We start from the raw sequence: 20,989 nt of genomic DNA on the forward strand, positions 1-20,989 counted from the left end.
TTAGACTATGTTCCCTGCTGTGTCTGGATTCCTTCATTCAACAGTGCTGTGAGATTCATCCATATTGTCATGTACATCAGTAGTTTGTTCACTTTTTCCACTGTGCAGTGTTCTGTGGTTTATATAAACTGTAATTAATCCACTTACCTAATGATGGACAGTGGGTTTGTCTCCAGTTTTTAGCAATGATGAATAAAGCTAGAAATATACTTGTGTACATCTTTTAGTGCATGTAGGCATTCATTTCTCTTGGGTAAATGCAAGGAATGGAATTACTAGGTCATAGGGTATGTTTACTTTTATTAGAAACTACAAAATTATTTTACAAAATAGTTGTACAGACTTATACTCTCCTCAGCAATGTATTGAATTCCAATTCCTCCAAATTCTTACATGAGCATTTCCTTTTTTTTCAATTTTATTTTTTTAACCACACTGTGTGGCACGTGGGATCCTAGTTCCCCGACCAGGGATAGAACCTGTACCCCCTGCATTGGAAGCATGGAGTCTTAAGCACTGGGCCAGCAGGGAAGCCCCTGTCTTACGAGCATCTGATATTGTCAGTCTTTTCAATTTTAGCCATCTTGATGTAATGAATTTGAGTTTTCATTTGAGGGTTATTTATAACTTATGAACTTATTAATAATTCCTTATCCAATGTGATCCTCCATCTTAGTAAGTGGTTTAATGTGATAAATATGCTTCTAGTCAAAACATCTCTATCTGGCAGTCAGAGCTGCAGAATGAGGTGCAGAAGGAGACTTGGATTCAAACATGACATGGTAGGAACTCCAAATTTCTAATGTAAAATCAAGTATCAAAAGATAAATAGAAAACCAGTTAAGATAATGAACAATGTAACTCTATCTTGTCCCTACACTTATCAGTAGGAAATTTGGTTAACAAATATTTACTAAACACTTCCCAGGTGGCTCAGTGGTAAGAAAAAAAAATCTGCCTGCCAATGTTGGAGCCATGGGTTCAATCCCTGGGTCAGGAAGATCCCCTGGAGGAGGAAGTGGCAACCCACTCCAGTATTCTTGCCTAGAGAAATCCCATGGACAGAGGAGCTTGCTGGGCTAAAGTCCATGAAGTTGCAAAGAGCTGGACAAGACTGAGTGACTAAGCACACATACTAGCTACCTCTGTGAGCTTGATCGAATACTTGAAACTTTCTGATAATTTTGTTAAGTGTTCAAAATCTTCACAAAATTGGTATTATCTTCATTATATAACTTGGGAAAGCAGAGATAGTTTGCTGAGGATGGCTACCTTGCTTTACCATGGTACAACCACAGCCCTCACCCCAAACCCTCTCCATCACCCAAGCTGCTGCTTTTTTAAAAGTTTATTTATTTTTAATTGAAGGATAATTGCTTACAATATTGTGTTGGTTCCTGCCATACATCAACATGAATCAGCCATAGGTATATATATATGTCCCCTCCCTCTTGAACCTCCCTCCCACCTCTCAGCCCATCTCGCCCTTTAGGTAGTCACAGAGTACCAGTTTGAGTTCCCTGAGTCATATAGCCAGTCATACATACTGGCCATCTATTTTACATATGGTGGTGTATGTGTTTCCATGGCACTCTCTCCATTCATCCTGTCCTCTCCTTCCCCCACCCTCCCGCCGCCTTCTGCTCCACAAATCTGTTCTCTGTGTCTGCGTCTCCATTAAGCTGTTGCTTTTTCAATCCTCCTAAAGGACACCTGTTCTTTTCCCTATTAAATAACACCCAAATGACCCACCTTGTCCACCAAATAAGATCCAAGTTCTTTTTTTAAAAAAGTTATTGGAGTATAGTTGGTTTACAATTTGTGTTAATTTCAGGTGTACAGCAAAATGAATCAGTTATACATATACATATATTCACTCTTTTTAAGATTCTTTTCCCATATAGGCCATTACAGAGTATTGAGTAGAGTTTCTTGTGCTACATGTGCGTGTGTGCTAAGTCACTTCAGTTCTGTCTGACTCCTTTGTGACCCTATGAACTGTAGCCCACCAGGCTCCTCTGTCCATGGGATTCTCCAGGCAAGAATACAGAGTGGGTTGCCATGCCCTCCTCCAGGGGATCTTCCTAACACAGGGATTGAACCCTCATGCCCTACGTCTCCTGCATTGACAGGCAGGTTCTTTACTGCTAGCGCCACCGGGGAAGCTCCTTGTGCCATACAGAAGGTCCTTACTAGTTGTTGTTGTTATTTAGTCACTAAACTGTGTCTCACTCTTCTGCAATCCCATGGACTGTGTAGCCCACCAAGCTCCTCTGTCCATGGGATTTCCCAGGCAAGAATACTGAAGTGAGTTGCCATTTCCTTCTCCAGAGGATCTTCCCCGATCCAGGGATCAAACCAAAGTCTCCTGCATTGTCAGGTGGATTCTTTACCACTGAGCCACCAGGGAAGTGCTTCTTATTAGTTACCTATTTTATATATAGAAGACTGTATGTGTCAATCCCAATCTTCCAGTTTAAGGTCCAAGTTCTTACCCATGTTTGCAACCTCTTTTCCTGCCCCTCCCCACCCTTAGAGTTTGTTACATTTCCATGTAACAAACTCTTTCATTTCTCCCCTTCATAAATCTGACCCTTAAAATCAAACCAAAGATATTCTACACATTGTGCTCTACATGGAACAATCTCTGCCTTCAGACTACTGTTTACTCCAACTTCTATCAAAATATTTCCTGACATTTTGAAAGTTTAAATGACACCTCTTTTGTGAAATTGTCTCTGATTTCCCATTGCCCACAGCACTTCACTGCACTGAGGGGGAGGTAAAAATTGAAAGCTAGCATGATAGAAATCTGAACTGAGCCTACCAGGAATACCAATTTCTCCAGACCTGTCTGATGAGTGGGGAGCCTCCCACGAGCACAATCTGCATGACACACCTGCAGGAAAAAGGGGGCCTGTGATGAAGACGTTTCAGGGGTTCCTGGGAGCTGAGAATGGGAAGTGAAGAGCACAGTGCAAGGTTTGTTTCCCATATTGGTTCTAGACTGGCCAGCATTTGGGCCCTATAGAGAAAAAGGAGACGATGCGTGAACCTAAGGGAGCAGTGTTCACAAGAGAATCTTTAGAGATATGGGGGCACAAGCAACCTTGGATCTGTCTGCAATCCAAGCAGAGTGTCATGCAAAGACAGAATGAGGGTGGGCACTCTCCCAGTCTTAGAGTCCAGCTTTGGCATCTCGTGGGCTCCAGCATTGCACAGGGAGCCCATAGATCTGATCAGAGCAGTGGGAAGTCCTGTGGGAAGGGACTTGTCTGTGAGTTCATCTGAATTCCCAGAATCTGATGGAAGCCTCAGAAATGCTTTAAGAATGCTTAATAGATGGCCAAGACTCTGTGTAAGGACTTCCCAGTAGCTCAAATGGTAAAGAATCTGCCTGCTATGCAGGAGACCAGAGTTCAATCCCTGGGTCGGGAAGATCCTCTGGAGAAGGGAATGGCAATCCACTCCAGTATTCATGCCTGGAGAATTCCATGGACAGAGAAGCCTGGTGGGCTACAGTTCATGGGGTCACAAAGAGTCAGACACGACTGAGTGACTAACACACACACACACAAGACTCTGTGTAAACCTGGGGCAAAAGCCTATAGAATTTGGATTATTAGTGTTGATTCAATTTCATTTATGTGCACAGACAAGGAAGGCCTGGAAAAACTTGGGTTATACAGATGTTCATTTATGACTTGAAATGGTTTAAAACTTATCTTCATGTAAGTATCTGATTTGATCACCTCATAACAACCATATGAGGTGGAATTAATTATCACCAGATTTTTCTGATATTAGTGGATTTGAGCACAGTATTGATTGTGGAAAGAGTCTAGACTTACTGTCAGCAGGCCTAATATTGAGCTTTAATTAATTAATCTCTGAGCTTTAATTTCTTACCGGCAGAAGGATAACAGTTCATTTCGCATGGGGATGCTGTGAACCTCTGAGATGATGAACAACTCCTGTGCAATTGTGAGAAATTATCATGGCACATGACTTTGTACCAATGGCATTCACCTTCTGCCATGAATCAGTTGTTTCCATACATGTCTCAAGAGACTGAAAATACCAAAAGGAATGTATTCATGCCTTATTCCTCTCTGTGTCATCTCATCCTGCAATTTAGGATGGTGTGGAATACCTCAGGGTGATGTGTTTCTCATCTTCAGTGGGAATGTGCAGGAAAGGATTCATGCTTCAGAACTACTTGGACTAGACACCAATCCGGAGAGCCTAAAATTATTTATTAAAGTCATCAGCTGTATAACAGAGACAGATATAATTGCTCAAATCAAGCTTCCTAGGAATATAATACATGGCTAAGATAGAACATAAACTACTGAAAGAGAGCAGGGAGTGGCCAGTTTTTTCCATGAAGGGTCAGATAGTAAACATTTTAGGTTACTGTGGCAACTACTTTATATCGTTTCAGCAGCCATAGATAATATGTAGGCAAACAAGAGCATCTGTATTCCAACAAATTGCATTTATAAAAACAGGCGGTGGGTCTGTTTCTGGCCTGTGGGCTACAGGTAGCCAACTCCTGAGGTAGAGGATTGTCCCATTGCCAAGGAGTAGATCTCTGTGGAGTCTAAAAAACTAAAAAGAACAAGCCCATAATCAGAGAGATTCCATATAAAATGCCTACTGAACTGGATAAAAACAAATTTTATTCTAAAAAAGTTCAGAAAGGTAAAAAGAGGACACTCAGGTTTTAGCTGCCAGAAAACTACTGTGGGCCAAACAGCATGATGTGACTTCTTAGAAAATCTAATGTGCTCCAGCCCCATTCAGGAAAGCAGAGTGTCCAGAACAAAACAAGGTGATCACCCCAGGGGGACGGGGCTACGTCTCCCCAAGTCACAACAGCAATCTTCACACCCAGGAAGTGCTCACTGTTCAATAAATCTGCTCCAGGGGGAGCAGTTGGATATCTGAGTGTGTGTTCTGTGCAATCTCTGTGCTGAATTCAAATGTCAAGAACTGCTGTTTGAGCTGAGAGCTGAAAAGCAGTATTCAGGTAATGAGGGAGAACAGTGTTTGGGGAAAAGGGTACCCGAGCAGGGGCAGCACTAGAATCTACTCTGATTCTCTGATGGAGCTCCATTCCACTCTTTCCCTTCAATATCTAATTAAAATAAAGGTTTCTGGGAAGAAATGGGGGGGTAACGGAAGGCATCACACTTTCTAAGATATCTTAACATTTAGCTTTGTTTTTGGAAAACATTGTTCCCTTCACCTGAGAGAGAAGAAATAAATGCACTGACCTGTTTAAGAATATATTTGGAATATTTCAAATAGGGCTACAATGGAAGATGGATTCAAGGACCCTGTAGGTCTGCAATGGGAGTTCTCATAGTCACCCATAATCCCCTTGCAAAGGAACTAATTATGTTTGGAGAAGACGTGTGTGCCTGATAAAATAATTAAAAATAAATTGCTCTCCTTGGAAATCCAAATTAACGAGTGTTAGAGCAACCCTGTTGGTCACATAGCTAATAAATAGACGTGTTTTCTCAAGTCTGTTAGGTGGCACTGATTGATTTCCAATTCTGGCTACAACAGGGCCTGAGCAGCTTTTGAAACAAAGGTGAGGGGACCTCAGGCTCAGTGGGGACAGTTGATATCTCTTAGGGGATGGTGTTTGAAAGTCATCAGCCATGACACTCCCCATCCCCCAGCCCCTGATTTTCCTGGCTGAGAATAGAGGACGCAGAGGAGCCAGTTTGACCCACTACTCCCGGAGCTCCTAGTCCCTGCCAGAGCAGGGCAGGAGAGAAGCACTGTTAACCCTCTGCCCTCAAATACCTACCACAGCCCCTTTTCCAGCTACTCAGTGCTGTCAGGTCAAGGAAAATAAGGCCTTTGGCTAAGAAGAGCCAGAAGCCAGATGGACCTTTGGGTGTGGGAGGAAAGGGAATTTGAGGCCTTGGGGAGCTGACTGGAGCACTGTTGCAAAAATTAAAAAAAAATTTTTTTTTTTTTTTACCAATGACTTACTAAGTCTTATGGAGGAAAAAAAAAAAGAAAGGCTACAAAATACTTGATCATTTCATTAAGGAACCCATATTGATTATGAACCTACTATGCCGAGCTTGTTTGTGAGTAGCTTTTAGAGAAGAGATGGCGATGGGGTGGAGGAGAAGATGGGATTTCTGTCTTCAAGGTTGTCACAGTCTGTTTGGGAGGCACATTTGATGTGAATGAAGGGCACATTTCCCAACTTTTCTTGCCTTGCTGGCTTCTGGTCCTTTCCTATGCCTCTGATCTGGAGGCAAAGATCACCTAGAGCCAGGGGGGCTGGACCGCTGAGTATTCTCCAGATAATCAGTGACCTAAGAGAGCAAGGCAAAAGAAGCATGGCCCTGGAGTCTGCCATAGGATCTCACTTCATCCCCAGCAACTGAGTGAGGGAGGTACTCTTCTCCTTACAGGTCTTCCGGATGAGGAGCCTAAGCCTTGGGAGGTGTGGCAAATGTAAGACCTAGCTCCTGTAGGGGATGCAAGGGGGTGATTAGATGAAATACAAAGAAACACTTAACTGTTTCTGGAACCACAAACACGTTCAATACATGTTCCCTCTGAGTCCTAGGTACTTTACCCCAGGCCACAGACTCAGAGAAGGACAGAACCGAGGGGCGCGCCTATCTTGGGCAGTCCAGTTCCAGTCTTTCCTCTTTGTGGGCACCTCTCAGGATTCAGCTGTCTTCATCGTCATCTCCCATCCTGTTTGTGGTCCTGCCTCCAGCCTCTTTCAAGTTCACCCAGAGGCTCTGTTCTTTCTGCATGCTTAGACGCAGAGCTGACAACTTCTTAGCTTTACAGTACAGGCAGAGGAGGGACATGAGCAGAAAGAGGAGTATGACGAAGGGGCAGATGAATAGGAAATAGACTAAAGGTGCTGACGAGCAGATCCTGGAAGGAAGCGTGGGCTCTGTACCAAAAAGGAAGAAAATAAAGAGAATCATTAGTCTCCAGCTTATTTGTACTCATCAATTATAAACACTTCTGGGATTTATTGTTACAGGAAAATATATGTAAAAATAACGGGGCCAGATAGCATGGGGCCCCTTAAATCACACTCGAGGAGCCAAGGAAAGGGAGTTGGGAGAAGAGGGCTCTAGGGCGGCTTCTTCCAGCCCGACTCCCCCTCACCCAGCAATTTCCAACCACCAGAGATTCTGATGACCTACTTAAAACTAACAGTCAGAAATGAAAACAAAACAAAAAAGAAAACCTCTCCTTTAATCTTCTTTCCTCAGAAAAGATATCTATAATTCAACCCTCGTTCCCAACTCTGTTGCTGATCCTGAATTTTTAACTGAGTTATTCCCACTGGCTGCTTCTGAAACACACACACAGGCGAGCACACACACACACACATTCTACACTGTCCTTATATAACAAGAGCACCCACAAATGAGAAGCACCATGCCTTCCTGAATCTCCAAATTGGCCTCTCATCCCCTGGCAGCCCCGCCTCAACCCCATTCAGCCCCTTCACCTCTCCCTTTACTGTTGCCTCTACCTGTGAGCTCTCTGCTCCCCTATCATATCCTCCATCTATCATATCCTATAGCCTCTGGGTCCTGCCGGCCTCACTGTCCATCACATTGGCCGTCCCACCTTGCCTCAGGCACAGTTTTTCTCTTCTTTCCATCCTCTTCTCACATATACCTTTGTTTAGACTTCTTTCATGCCCTTTTAACCATCTTTGTCATCACAGTTACTCCAGTAGGTCTCACAGTGTCCTTTGCTTCTATAGCCCCTGCAGTGCCTAGCACATGTGCCTTGATAATGCTTACTGATCTGAATTAAACTGGCTGGCCTGCAACCTCATGGGCAAAGGCTACTATACAAAGGCATGCTGAAGCATCTGGCAGCTGCAGCCCGCGGGGAAGTGCTATCAGCACACAGACACGCAGAGCACGCACCAGCAGCCCCGAGGGGTTCCTGGCCCTGCAACCAGGAAAGCAAAGGCGAGCGGACTGCCAACACCATAGGCTCTAGGAAGCAGTGCCCTGAGTTACTAGTCAAAGGATAGGGATTTAGTCTCTTGGTGCAGAAAGACACATGCTTAAAGAGACACCAACTATTAAATGCAGTCTTCCAACTACGTTTATTTACAACAGGATATTCAAAATCAGGGCTGTTCTGAAAAATCTGATGTTAATGGTAGCTGTGCTTTTATTGGAAAATTGCAATGACCTAAGCACTTTCTTCTTCAGAGGTAAAAAATAGGATTCATGGGATTACAGATGCTTCCAGATGAGGACAACAGGTTGAGATGTCCTTGTGACCAACCTCATGCTGCAAGAATTCCATTTTTGGCATTGCTAATACATTTTGTACCTTGAAGAACGTCTCTTTGTGGGAAGTCAAGAAAGAATCTTAACCTGGGTACAGCTCCTGCATTTGCAAACTTCCAGAGGAGAAGGCCCAAGTCTTACGCATCTTTTCCTCCTGTGTAGCTCTTTGTTCACAAGTCATCAGTGGAGATTAAAGAATGAGATAATTGCATGAGTGATTTGCACACACAGCAAGTCAGGGGTCACTGCCATGATGTTCCCCAGAATACAGATCATCTCTAAACATAAGGCTGGCAGCTTTGCACAGGGCTGGCAAGGAGCTACAAGGGTTTATTCCTTGGCTTTTCTCTGGCCTCATTTATATTCTCCACCCTAAATCTGGCTTTTGTTTTTGAAAGAGTGGGCAATGATAAAGCTAGATTTTGAATTCTTTCTCACTCCTTTCCACATCCTTCCTGACTCTTCTCTCCAAGGCCCTCCTATAATGATTCTTCTAGGTCTTATCTGAATACATTTGAAAGCATATGGTTAAGAAAAAGGTACAGAATGCAATGTTCAAAAAGAATGGTGTTATAGAGACCAGTGAGCAGGAGTTCTGACCTTGCTACTTCACGCTACTCATGTAGGGAGTCAGGGTTGAGTATCTTTGTCTCAAAGATAGTTGGGTTCAAATTATGACTCTACAACTTACCATTATTGACTTTGGATACATTACTTATCCTCTCTTTCTAATCATTAGTTTCCTTGTCAATCAAATGAGGATAATAATTTCCAGAGTTATAATGAGATAATGCTTAGTAAAGCATTAAACAGTGCTTGGCACATTTGTTGAATCAACAAAGAATAAATATCAGCTAGAAAGCTACTAACAAAGTTAGGAAAATCACAAGCAAATTTTCCCCAGGAGACCAGGCAGAAAAGAGGGCCGCAGGCTTGGCTCTGTCCTTCCACAGCCCAAGCCTCTTCCTCAAATCTCTAATCTCTCTGTCCCCAAGGCAGGGAGACATTCAGTTGAGAGTCAAATGATTACTTGTGAGACTCTGGCTTCCTTTTCCAATCATGGGAAGCAGAGAATTGGGAGGTAAGAGTCCCACGGCGCCCATGTGTCACTGTTGCTAGGATGGTGGCATGCTGATGGGGAGACAGGGCGGGCGCAGAGAAGGTGGAAAGAAACTTGGCTCTTGGATTTTTCTGCCACTGAGACTCTAACCTTCAGCATGAAGGGACTGCCAGAGGGCCTGACTATATAAATGGGGAGGAGGCTGCTTGACTTCAAGCAACCTGTCATCCAAGGACGACAAAACAGACCCCTCACAGAGCTGAATTGGCCCACAGCTAGAAGCTGTCAGCTCCAGTGCTTCTAGATGACCTCTCCTGGGAGGGGAGCACTTGCTCTGGGTCCCACAGTCACTGTTCCCACCATCTGCCTCTCACCCATATCTGGATGAGCAGTAGTGACATTCAGAACCATTAAGGTTTGGCGTTTTGAAGCAATCCTAGTAAATGACCCGTGCTCCAAGCACAAGGCCTGTGAGGCAGAGCCAGAAGTGTAATGAGAATGCTTCATCACAGGGTTTAGTTCATAACTTGTTTCCACCTTGCAGCCAAGCATAGCATGAGGAGTGTTCTTGTCTGATACTACCCCAGGTATACTGACTTTGGGCTTCCCCGGTGGGCTAGTGGTAAAGAACTAGCCAGCCAATGCAGGAGATGTAAGAGACACAGGTTCTATCCCTGGGTTGGGAAGATCCCCTGGAGGAGGGCCTGACAACCCACTCTAGTATTATTGTTTGGAGAATCCCAAGGACAGAGGAGCCTGGCAGGCTACAGTCCATAGCGTCGCAAAGAGTCGGACACAACTGAAGCAACTTAGCATGCACACATGCATACAGACTTTGGAGGAGAAAGGCAGAGGATAATGAGGGGACTAGCAACTCCCCCTCAACCCCAACCCACCCTTGGGCAACTGACATGCCAGGTGTGGCCATGTGGGAGAGGTGGCTCCTGCCAAGAACGGAAGGCAAGATTAGGTAATGTGATACAAGTACATCCCAGAATAAATGAGCCCCTGACAGCATTGGTTTCAACTCCATTAAGACTCGCTTGCCCATTCTTTCATCAGGCATTTGTTGAACTGAGCGCTATGTGCCAGGCCTTATTGAAAGCACCAGAGTAGCATTGATAAATGACATGTCCTCTCCAGAAACGTCAGTGTGATAGGGGCTCAAGTCTCCTATGAGGACTTGCTTTCTAAACATATCCTTACCACCCAAAAGCTGGGAAATAGTAACAAACACCATACTACTACAAATAATCCAGCACCCAGAAAGCCTTATAACCTTGCCTATTAATTAATCAGAGAATTCTCTTGAATGAGATACAAAACAACTCAGGTAGTTGTTAGCCCCTGCGCTGGCTTAGTCATAGCTAAGAAAGTAAGATGGAGAGAAAAATGCAAGATGAGATCCACCAGGGAAACACTTCTCCATTTTCTGCCTTCGCAGGAGTCACATGCTTCATGGTTTTATTAAGTAGCCCCAAACTAACCCAACCCAGTATTGACAAACAGAGATGGTAGAAAACCATTTGAGAAGCGAGAACTGGTAGCCTATTGCATTTGACCTGAACTTCATTAACATACAGAGCTGGTCCTGACCAGGAGGGCAGCTATACTGATTCAGTAAGTGTATTTGAGCATCTTCTGTGTGCCAGGCACTGTGCTGGGGCTGAGAACAAGACACTCAGTCTCTGCCTTCCCAGAAGGTACTGTCTGGCCCTGATGATGGATGTCAAACAAGTGTGATGACTAAGAGACAAAAGTAAGTCACTGAGAATGTAGCAGTTGAGTTGGTTGGTGAAGGATTAGTGAGTGTTGACCAGGGACAGATAACATGAAGGAGAAATCCAATCAGGAGGTGGTATAAATTCACTCAAGATGTTGGACTGTCAGTCTTATCCACTCTCTTCTAAACTTCCTCTTCTGATTCTCCAATGGCTCTTTTCTCTCTAGAATATAAACATGCTCAACTCCCTACTAACTTCAAACCAAAACAGAACAAAGCAAAGCTTCAGTGAACCTCTTGCCTTTTGTTTTTGTCTTCTCTCCCTTCACGTCAAAGCTCTTGAAGGACTTTCCTGGTAGTCCCATGGTTAAGAACCCACCTTCCAATGCAGGGGACATGAGTTTGATCCCTGGTTGGGGAACTAAGATCCCATATGCCGTAGCGCAACTAAGTCCACACACTGCAACAAGAAGTCCTTGCACCGCAACTAGAGAAAGCCCATAAACCTCAATGAAGACCCAGTGCAGCCACACACACACACACACACACACAAGCTCTTAAAATCATGGGCTGGATTTGATGTGTCCACTTTCTCCCTGCAGTCTCATTTTACTACTTTTCTGTGATTGTCCTATGTTGTCAAACCCAAAGGATATTTTCCTATTTTTGTCTTAATTGATCTCCTTGAACCAGCTGAATCTGTTGGCTCTCCCTTTCTTCTTGATACCCTTCCACTTTTGGTGTCTGTGATACCACCAAACCCCAGTTCTCCTGTCTCTGGCTACTCCTTCCGTTCTCCTTCACAGGCTTCTCTTCTGCAATCCCCTGAGAAATAGTGGTACCTCAGGGGTCCATCCTTGGGCATCATTATAGGCTATTAGTTGATTTCTAATCTATAACTCTGGCAGAGATCTCACTTGGAAATTCCAAAGTTTATTGGATAGATCTCCCTAGATAATACACTGGTACTCCAAACTCAATTCCAGCCCAACTTACTCAAAATTGAACTAATCTTCTTTAGATCCTTTTCTTATATTACCTCATCTAGTGACTGTCCCCACTATACCAGAAACCTGGTATTTATTCTTGATTCTCTTCTTCTGCTCATTCACCCTCCACATACACACATAGGCATGTGAGCTCAGTCACTTCAGTCATGTCCGACTCTTCACGACCCCACGCACTATAGCCTGTCAGGCTCCTGTCCGCAGGATTCTCCAGGTAAGAATACTGGAGAGGGTTGCCGTGCCCTCCTCCAGGGGATCTTCCCAACCCAGGATCGAACTGCGTCTCCTGCATCTCCTGCTTTGCGGGCAGGTTCTTTACTCCTGAGCCATTGGGGAAGCCACATACACATAATCAGTCTCTAAATCCCGAAGACGCCGTTTCCTAATATGGAATGCCGAGTGCTATCCTCTCAGCCCTCATGGGCACTGACTTCATGTGGGCCTTCATCTCGTCTCTCCTGGGCCCCTACAGTCAATTTCAAATAGTTCTTCCAGGTCTGTGCCTGCCTCCCTTCCAATTCACTTTTAACATTGCTCCCAGGGGGAGCTTTCTAAAATGCAAATCTGACATGTCACTACCCTGCCTGAATTTGTTCAATGACACTCTGTAACTTCCATGATAAAGTTCACCTTTCCTGGCTCTGTACAGAGGACCCATTTGACATCAGTACCCTTTCCATCTCCCGAGCCTCCTCTCTTGCCATCCTACCACAATTTCTCTGATCATCTTGCATATCCTTTCCTTTTCCCAAAATTTGTGCTTTCCTTTGTACAGGCCCCATACTCTGGGAACATTCCAAGACCCCCTCCCCACCTAGCCCTGCCTCTGCTCCCTCCTTAGTATCCTGAGACTACTTCATTCATGACTCCTATTATGTTGGATTCTCCTGCCCCTACCAGCCTCAGCTCTGTGGGAACAGACTTCATAATATATTTTTTTATGTGCCCTTAGAATCTCATACGGTTATTTATTGAACAAATTAAAATATCTTCCCACACAAATAGAAATATACAAATGTAGATGTGTGTGTGTGTTAGCATGTCTGGAGGCATAAGGGGAAACTGAGGTAGCATTTGTTAAGCACTTACAACATGCCAGGGACTTGCTAGATACTTCATATGCATTTGTATTACGACCCTCATTTTATGAGAAAGCTGAGTAACCAGGGGATGACTTCACAGCTAGTAGGGAGATGACAGAGCAACAATTTGAGCCCAGGCTTCTCTGATTCCAAATGCTGGAATTTTTATTATCCCACACTGTCTCCCCAAATACCAGAAAGGAACAGTCAGGTAGAGGAAGTGAGATGCTGTATTATAAAGATCGACTTGGGAACACGTAACTATACTTACAATGAAAACCCTCAGGTTCTTACGGCACAGACTTCTAAGCACCTTCACTGGTGAAGAATACAAAGACCATTTGGTTTGTAACGCTTTCTTTTCAGAGTTCATTTTTTAAAAAACCTTACACCTGCTTTCTAAGAATTCCACAAAGATGAGCGGTATACACACACACACACACACACACATGCTGTGAACAATCCCATCTGTCTCAGGAGAGATGTGCTTTTTAGTCATAGAATATATACTTTTTACAGTTATTATCTATTTATTTTACTATACAAACTGCTGAATCTACAGAGCCCAGGAATTCCAGTGGGAAAATGTTTACAGAATATGCTCAAGGTAAGGACTTCCTACAACTGTTGGAATGGAAGAAAAGCTGATAGGAAAATCAATTCTGCTTGGAAACTTGGCAAAAGAATCCTGATGAAGAATAGTCAGGGAGAGGGAGTGATGGACTCCAGGGAACAGGTTAGATAACTCTGATTTCCACTCCAGAAGCCTTGCTGGGGCTGGGATGCAACTATTACTACTCTGAGACAATGCCATTCATTCTCAGTAGCCCTCATTCCCACCTATGGTCTGTCTCCAAAGCTAGCTGGCACTGTAAGGAGGTCATCTTTATTGATGCTTTCTACTCTTCCTGGCTGGAGAAGGCAATGGCACCCCACTCCAGTACTTCTGCCTGGAAAATCCCATGGATGGAGGAGCCTGGTAGGCTGCAGTCCATGGGGTCGCTCAGAGTCAGACACGACTGAGAGACTTCACTTTCACTTTTCACTTTCATGCACTGGAGAAGGAAATGGCAACCCACTCCAGTGTTCTTGCCTGGAGAATCCCAGGGACGGGGGAGCCTGGTGGACTGCTGTCCCTGGGGTCGCACAGAGTCGGACACGACTGAAGCGACTTAGCAGCAGCGCTCTTCCTGGCGTGGGGCACCAAGACCACACCCCTGCCTCTCCAGTGATCCTCTCTTACTGCAAGTGCAACCTATAGCTCAGCTCTCGCCTTCTCCTTAAACCCCACCAGAAAGAAGTTGCTCAAAGGATGAGCAGACTATGACATCTACCAGCTCATTGATCACCTGGGAAGATTTAGTGGTCTGGCTGGAGGAAATTTTGCTTAATGAATGCCTGTTATATGCTTGGCACTGCACTGGCTGGAAGGAACCCTTCTCCTTCACAACCTCTTATTCTGCATGCCTCCTGAAGCTGAGTGCTCAGCGGACTAGATTGACTGTCCACACAGAGAAGACCATTGTGGCCAATGGTCTTCACATACCTGCACTTTTGCTAGAGCCTGTAAACAAGTTCTATGGGGCATACTTGCTCCTGTGATGCCTTTCGAGCTGCAATTAGGCGAGGCACACCCAGTGACTATCACGATCAAAGATCTGGTAGTTTGTTGAGCACATCAGTAAGAAGCTTGGCACTTATTCATTGAGAAAGACTTTGTTTGTTTGTTTGATTGGTTTTTGACTCAGGGAGCATTTAGATGTAGCTGATTTTGGTTGAACAAGGTTACAGACAAAGTCACCATGTCACTATTCCTCACCCCACTCTCACCACCGGTCAGTATTCTGAGATTGGAGTGTCAGCTAAGAGATAAAGCTGTCTGCTTCAAACATTATTTGGTTACTTAAAGGGATACAATATTGATGGCTTTTTTGTTTATGAGGGGAAGTGGGGGAGGAGGTCAGATGCCCTTGACATTTAAACGTCCATGCCAAAACCTCATGTAACCTTGTCTGTCTGAATGAGTTACTATTGAGAGAAATGGAGAAGTCATTTTCTTTCTGTAAATTGTGTTCAGCCGGAAAGGAAGCAAAACATAGCAGGGCAGGAAAGCATAGGAGCAGAGACAGAGATTCTCCTGACTGCGAGCCGTGGCCAATGAACCTCTGGTTACCTGAAGGCAGCACTCTGAGCACCACAGGCTGTGACTCGTCTGATGCTTGGCTGACCCACTTGCTTGGGTTGCCGTGGAGCTGCCACTCCGCCACCTTGCACCAGTATTTTCCAGCATCCTTCATCTCCACCCGCTGTAGCGCCAGGACAAAGTCAGCAGCGGATGAGCGGTAAGAATGCAGGCGCCACCTGAGCCCCTCTTCACCATATTCCAGCAAGCCATCATGCTGCAGGTGCACCAACATCCTACTTCCAGAATCTTCTCTCTGCCGGTACCACATCACAGAGAACAGGGAGGCAGGGCTGATGGCACCCTCCAGGCTGCAGCAGATGGTTACCTCACTGTGCTCAGAGGCATTTTCTGTCCGGGACCCTTTGGAGATGCGTACCTTACTTCCTAGGAAACAAAATGGCAGTAAATTTGAGAGGAAGCCAGACTTCAGATTGGACACCTCCCCTGAAAAAACTACTTCTCGTTGAAGTGATGCTGTCTGAGAACCTTTAGATATCAGGTCCTTCATCTTTAACACTTTGCCTTGACTCCTGTCCTTCTTCCATATTTGCCAGAACATTCTCTGCTGTGAATCAAGCCAGCCACTTTCATTCTTCAGCCCGCCCCTTGTCCACTGGCCCTGTCACTGAAAACCACCCAGGTTTGTGGGAAGCTCTGCCCTGCTGCTTTTATCAATACTTCTCCCACGTCAGCTCTCCCTTCTGCTACTCAGAAAGGTCATTGGAAACTTCTAGTCCTCTCCTCAAGCCCTGTATTCCACCACTACCCCTTTTTCTTAGAAAATTACCCTCTTCCCATATACCTAGATATCAACCTCAGGTATGGACACAGGAAAAGAGGAGGTTAGGTGAGAGACTGAACATTTTCACACATGTGTTAGAATATCACTCAAGGGACTTCCCTGGTGGTCCAGTGGTTGAGAATTCATCTTGCGATGCAGGGGGCACAGGTTCAATCTCTGGTGGGAAGACTAATATCGCACATACCACTGGGCAGCTAAGCCCAGGAGCTATAACTACTGAGGCCACAACAAAAGATCTTGTGTGCTGCAACTAAAATACAACAGCCAAATAAATATTTTTTAAAAGAGAATACTATTCAAGGAGACTATTTACATTACTAGATTAGATTAACTTTTTAACAGATTTTGACATTTGCTTTTTTGAAATGTTCTCCTGTTAACCAGCAGGTGAGGACTTGGAAGGAAGTCTAGAGCAGTCACAAACAAAATAAAGAAATTATGTTGTTCAGTCACTAAGTCTTGTCCAACTCTTTGTGACCCCGTAGACTATAGCATGCCTGTCTCCTCTGTCCTCTACTGTCTCTTGGAGTTTGCTCAAATTCATGTCCACTGAGTCTGTGATACTATCTAACCATATCATCCTCTGTTGCCCCTTTCTCTTTTTGCCTTCAATCTCTCCCAGCATCAGAGTCTTTTCCAATGTGCTTGCTAAGTCACTTTAGTCATGTCTGACTCTTTTGTGACCCCATGGTCTGTAATCCACCAGGCTTCTCTGTCCATGGGATTCTCCAGGCAAGAATACTAGAGTGGGTTGCCATTTCCTTCTCCAGAGGATTTTCCTGACCCAGGGATCAAACCTGAATCTCATATGTCTCCTGCATTGGCAAGTGGGTTCTTTACCACTAGCGCCACCTAGGAAGCCCCCTTTTCCAATGAGTATGTGCTAAATTTTCAGCTCTACTACAAACATATTTATTGGTCTATCTTTAAAAGATTAACTGTGTCTGCTCCTAGATTCTTTTCTAGTTACATCTTTACTCTCTCCTCTTTGTAGAGAAGTGTGTGAAATATTAGTTTACATGATACTGTGTCTGCTTCCTCACATCAAATTACTCTCTAACTTATTGCCATCAGCTTTCCAATCCCATCACTATGCTCTGGCCAAGGTTCCCTCCCGGTAAAGGTGCAATTTCCCAACTCAGGAGACCCTCCAGGATTTTCTGTTCTCTCTGCAGTCTTTGTCACCAAAACCAATTTTCTTCCGAAATCCTTTGATTTCAGAGAAAACATCCCCGCCCCCTCCTACAGCTCTGACCAATCCTCAGTATCTTTCCCTGGGGCCTCTTCCTTACCTTACTTCCTACACCAGGGTAACCAGCTAGCTACCCCCAGCCAGCCACACCCAGACCACAGTAATGTTTTATTTGACATCTTCAGTATTTTAAAAGAATTTGAATTCATTATGGACAGTCTCAAAATGGGTGATGCCACCAAAAAAAGAGCTCAGGCATTTCTTGATAGACTAAAAGATTGGACAACACTGGTTCCTCATTTCTGAACAGGAAGCACTGGCTCCAGCTAAGAAATGGTGTGCAATTTGTTTTTTTTTTTCCAAGATTTTTTTAATGTGGGCCACTTTTAAAGCCTTTATTGAATTTGTTATGATATTGCTTCTGTTATATGTTTTGATTTTTTGGCCAGGAGGCATATGGGATCTTAGTTACCTGACCAGGGGTGGAACCCACACGTCCTGCATTGGAAGGCAAAGTTTTATTCACCGAACCACCAGGCAGGTCCCTTGGTGTGCACTTTTTAAAGAGGTGGGCACGCATTATCAAGATTCAGCCTGGACAATTGGAAGAAAGGGATGCCAGCCACACAGATGGAGAATTGAGTGGGCCTAAGCCTTGTGGGACTGAGCAGCAACAATAGAAAGCCTTGTGAGATGGCCCAGATGATAGACAGTATCATAATACGGGACATAAGGATGATTTGGAACAAGTGGAGTGTGAGGGTCTTTGGGGCAGCCAAGTAGAAATGTGCAACAGGCAATTGAGTGGAAAGGCCTGGAGTTCAGGAGATGGGGGCTAAGCGTAAAAAACTTAGAGCTTGTTTCACTGAAGGTGGTAGCTGGAACCCAGGCAGTGTTTAGGAGGTTCTGAAGGGAGCAGAGAGTAAGAATAAAAATGGGTTCATGTGTCCCTGAGGAACACTCACATTGAGCAGGGAGAAGAAGAAGGGCCTGAAGGGCATGGAGAAGGGGAGCCAGAGCAGAAGGAAGAGACCCTCGCACTCAGCTACTATTTTGCCCCTACTGCTCCCAACTGACTGTGAGCTCCTTAAGACTCTGCCTTATTTATCTTTGGAGCCCTAATTGCCTAACACAAAGCAATGTTCATTATAATCTTATTTTTTGATGTTACATTGAAAATAGAATTTTAAGTGCCAAACTAGATTAACTTATTTGCATTGTGCTTTTGGATCTCGGCCAGTTCCCGAACCTTAGATGTGACATTCATTTAATTTTTATCAACATTGGAGGTGACCTAACTAATGCCAACAGACCTAATCAACCCTGCCCACATTTAGACCACAGCACTCTTGGACAAATGCAAATGAATGGAACTTCTATTTCATTTTCAAAGATCTCCTGAGGGGGAGGAGATGCCCTCAGTAAGCCATTCCAACAGTTAACTACTCTTATTTGCCTTATGTTGAGGCGGCCGAATGTTGAAAAGCAATCTCTCTACACATCCCTATAGAGTTGTACAGTTTCTGTTCACAGTGGGAGAAATATGCTTTGTATTACTCTTTCTCTGCCAAATTACGGTAGAGCCCCACTGGAATGACACAGCTTGTTATTATAGAGAGCTGGAGATACGATACCCTGGGTAGCTGCCTAGACCAGGCTGCCAGGCTGAGAAGCCAACCATTCAAAGGGATCTTGTTCCCATCTAAACTTCTCCATATCTCAGACTGACTCACCGGAAATGACCCCTACCTCCTCTGATGGGCTATTCCGTCCTGCAGTCACTGTGCTGGTGGCCACTATTCCTATGACTCTAGGTCATATTTTCAGCTGCATATTATCATCCCATAGAACAGCTGCCCAAGAGAAGGGGGTCATTCTACAGAAAGATGCTAGAGAATACACTTGCAAGGTTTACCTGTGGGCCTGAGTTTCAATTCTGTGAGACCTGATGTCTGTCCTCCAAGCTTGTGCCAAGTGCTATTTGTAGACCAGAGCCATTCCTCCACAGCACAGCGATATCTGCCCTGATCACTGTCTTCCACATTCAGAATGTGTAGCTGAAACAAGTCTTGGGAAACTTTCTCAGCGTGGAATTTTTGTTTTCTCCGTGTGGTCTGAAATTCATCCCCATATTTTACTACGTGGTTTTGGTCCACTTCCAGGATCCTCAGCCAGGGTGCATCAGTGGAAATGGGAGAGAAGTACCAAGTCACGACCAACCGAAGGTTTCCAGGGGATTGGGACAGGACGCTACACTCTATGTCCGTGTTGGAATTGATGGAAATCTCTTGGACTTGACTGCTTGAATTCACCTTCAGTTTGCTCTCTAAATGAGAAGAACAGTACAATTACTTTTGTTACTTTGCTAGAAAATAGAACTTGAAGGTAGAAGGAACATTAGAGGTCAACTAAGGCCACAGCTCCTAGATCCATCAGCTGTGTGAATTCTCTCTTTAGTAGCCCCACTAACTGCTCATTCAGCCTCTGAACAACTCACTAACAAAGCACCCATTCCATCTTTGGATATGCTGCCACTTGAGAATTCTTTCCAATATCAAGTTGAATCTTACTTTTTCATAATTTCCACCCACTGGTCCTAGTTCTACCCTGCCCTGAGAGTGGAATGGGGAGGGGAGGGAGGAAGTATCAAGCCAGAAAGCCAATCTCTCCCACATGAAAATGCTTCAATATTAGATAACCAAAAAGGACCTACTGTATAGCCCAAGGAACTATATTCAACATCCTATAATAAATCATACAGGAAAAGAACATATACATATAAAACTGAATCACTTTGCTGTATACCAGAAACTAACACAACATTATTAATGAACTATATTCCAGTATAAAATAAAATTTTTAAAAAGAAAATTCTTTAATATTTAGGCACAGACATTTTCTCTTTTATAGCATTTCATAAATCAAATTGAGAGAAAGTGGCCCTTGGATGCTTTGTCTGGGTGTTTGCTATCCAGAATACTCCTTGACCCATAATTTGCCCAAGTCTAGTTGTACCTGTCTGCAGACATGGGTAAACAAGAGAAAGCTGTATGTTCACTATTAAAACTGAATGTCTCTTTGCAGTCACTCAACTCTGGGAACATTGTATGGATATGGAGTCAACTATCCTTTAACCCCAGAGCTTTTCTGCTTTGTCAGAAAGATGAATGGCAAAACCTGGCTTCTAAATCTTATTCTTATCTTCTTGCTGACATCGCAGATTATACTTTTGTGGCTGCTTACTGATGCTGCCAGTAGGTCTCTTTATTCCTCCTTCAACAAACATTTATTAATGCATACTATTTTATGTGCCAGACTATTCCAGGCTCTGTGGATCCCTCCCCTCAGTTTCTGCCTAGAGGGAGAGACTAGTACTGGGACAGAGGCTGAGAGATTATAGGATTGTGTCACCCAAGCAGGACAGAAGTCTGCAAAAGAGCTCTATCAGAGCACACAGCAGGATTGTATAACCCAAATATGGGAGTGAGGCTTCCTGGAGGAGATATCTCTAAGCTAAGTCTTAAGGGTTAATAGGAATTAAGCTGATGGAGAAGAGGTAAAGGAATTCCATGCAAAAGAAGCAACTCGAACAAAGACTAAAAATGAGAGAGAGCATA

General features: G+C 44.2%; 1 protein-coding gene across 1 annotated transcript in view; it reads right to left on the reverse strand.

The window, feature by feature from the left end:
• Positions 1-1,649: 1,649 nt before the first annotated feature.
• The window catches only part of CD101 (CD101 molecule), a 40,817-nt gene continuing 21,477 nt past the window's right edge, over positions 1,650-20,989 (reverse strand). Inside the window, exons 7-9 of the mRNA XM_005901997.3 lie at positions 19,288-19,698; positions 15,367-15,762; positions 1,650-6,946 (exon numbers count right to left, since the gene is read on the reverse strand). Of these exons, the coding sequence (XP_005902059.2) occupies positions 6,711-6,946; positions 15,367-15,762; positions 19,288-19,698 (1,043 nt within the window). The 3' untranslated portion in view covers positions 1,650-6,710. The remainder of the gene's footprint in view (positions 6,947-15,366; positions 15,763-19,287; positions 19,699-20,989) is intronic.

Source organism: Bos mutus, chromosome 3, assembly GCF_027580195.1.
Source record: "Bos mutus isolate GX-2022 chromosome 3, NWIPB_WYAK_1.1, whole genome shotgun sequence".
NCBI classification, from domain to species: Eukaryota; Metazoa; Chordata; class Mammalia; order Artiodactyla; family Bovidae; genus Bos; species Bos mutus.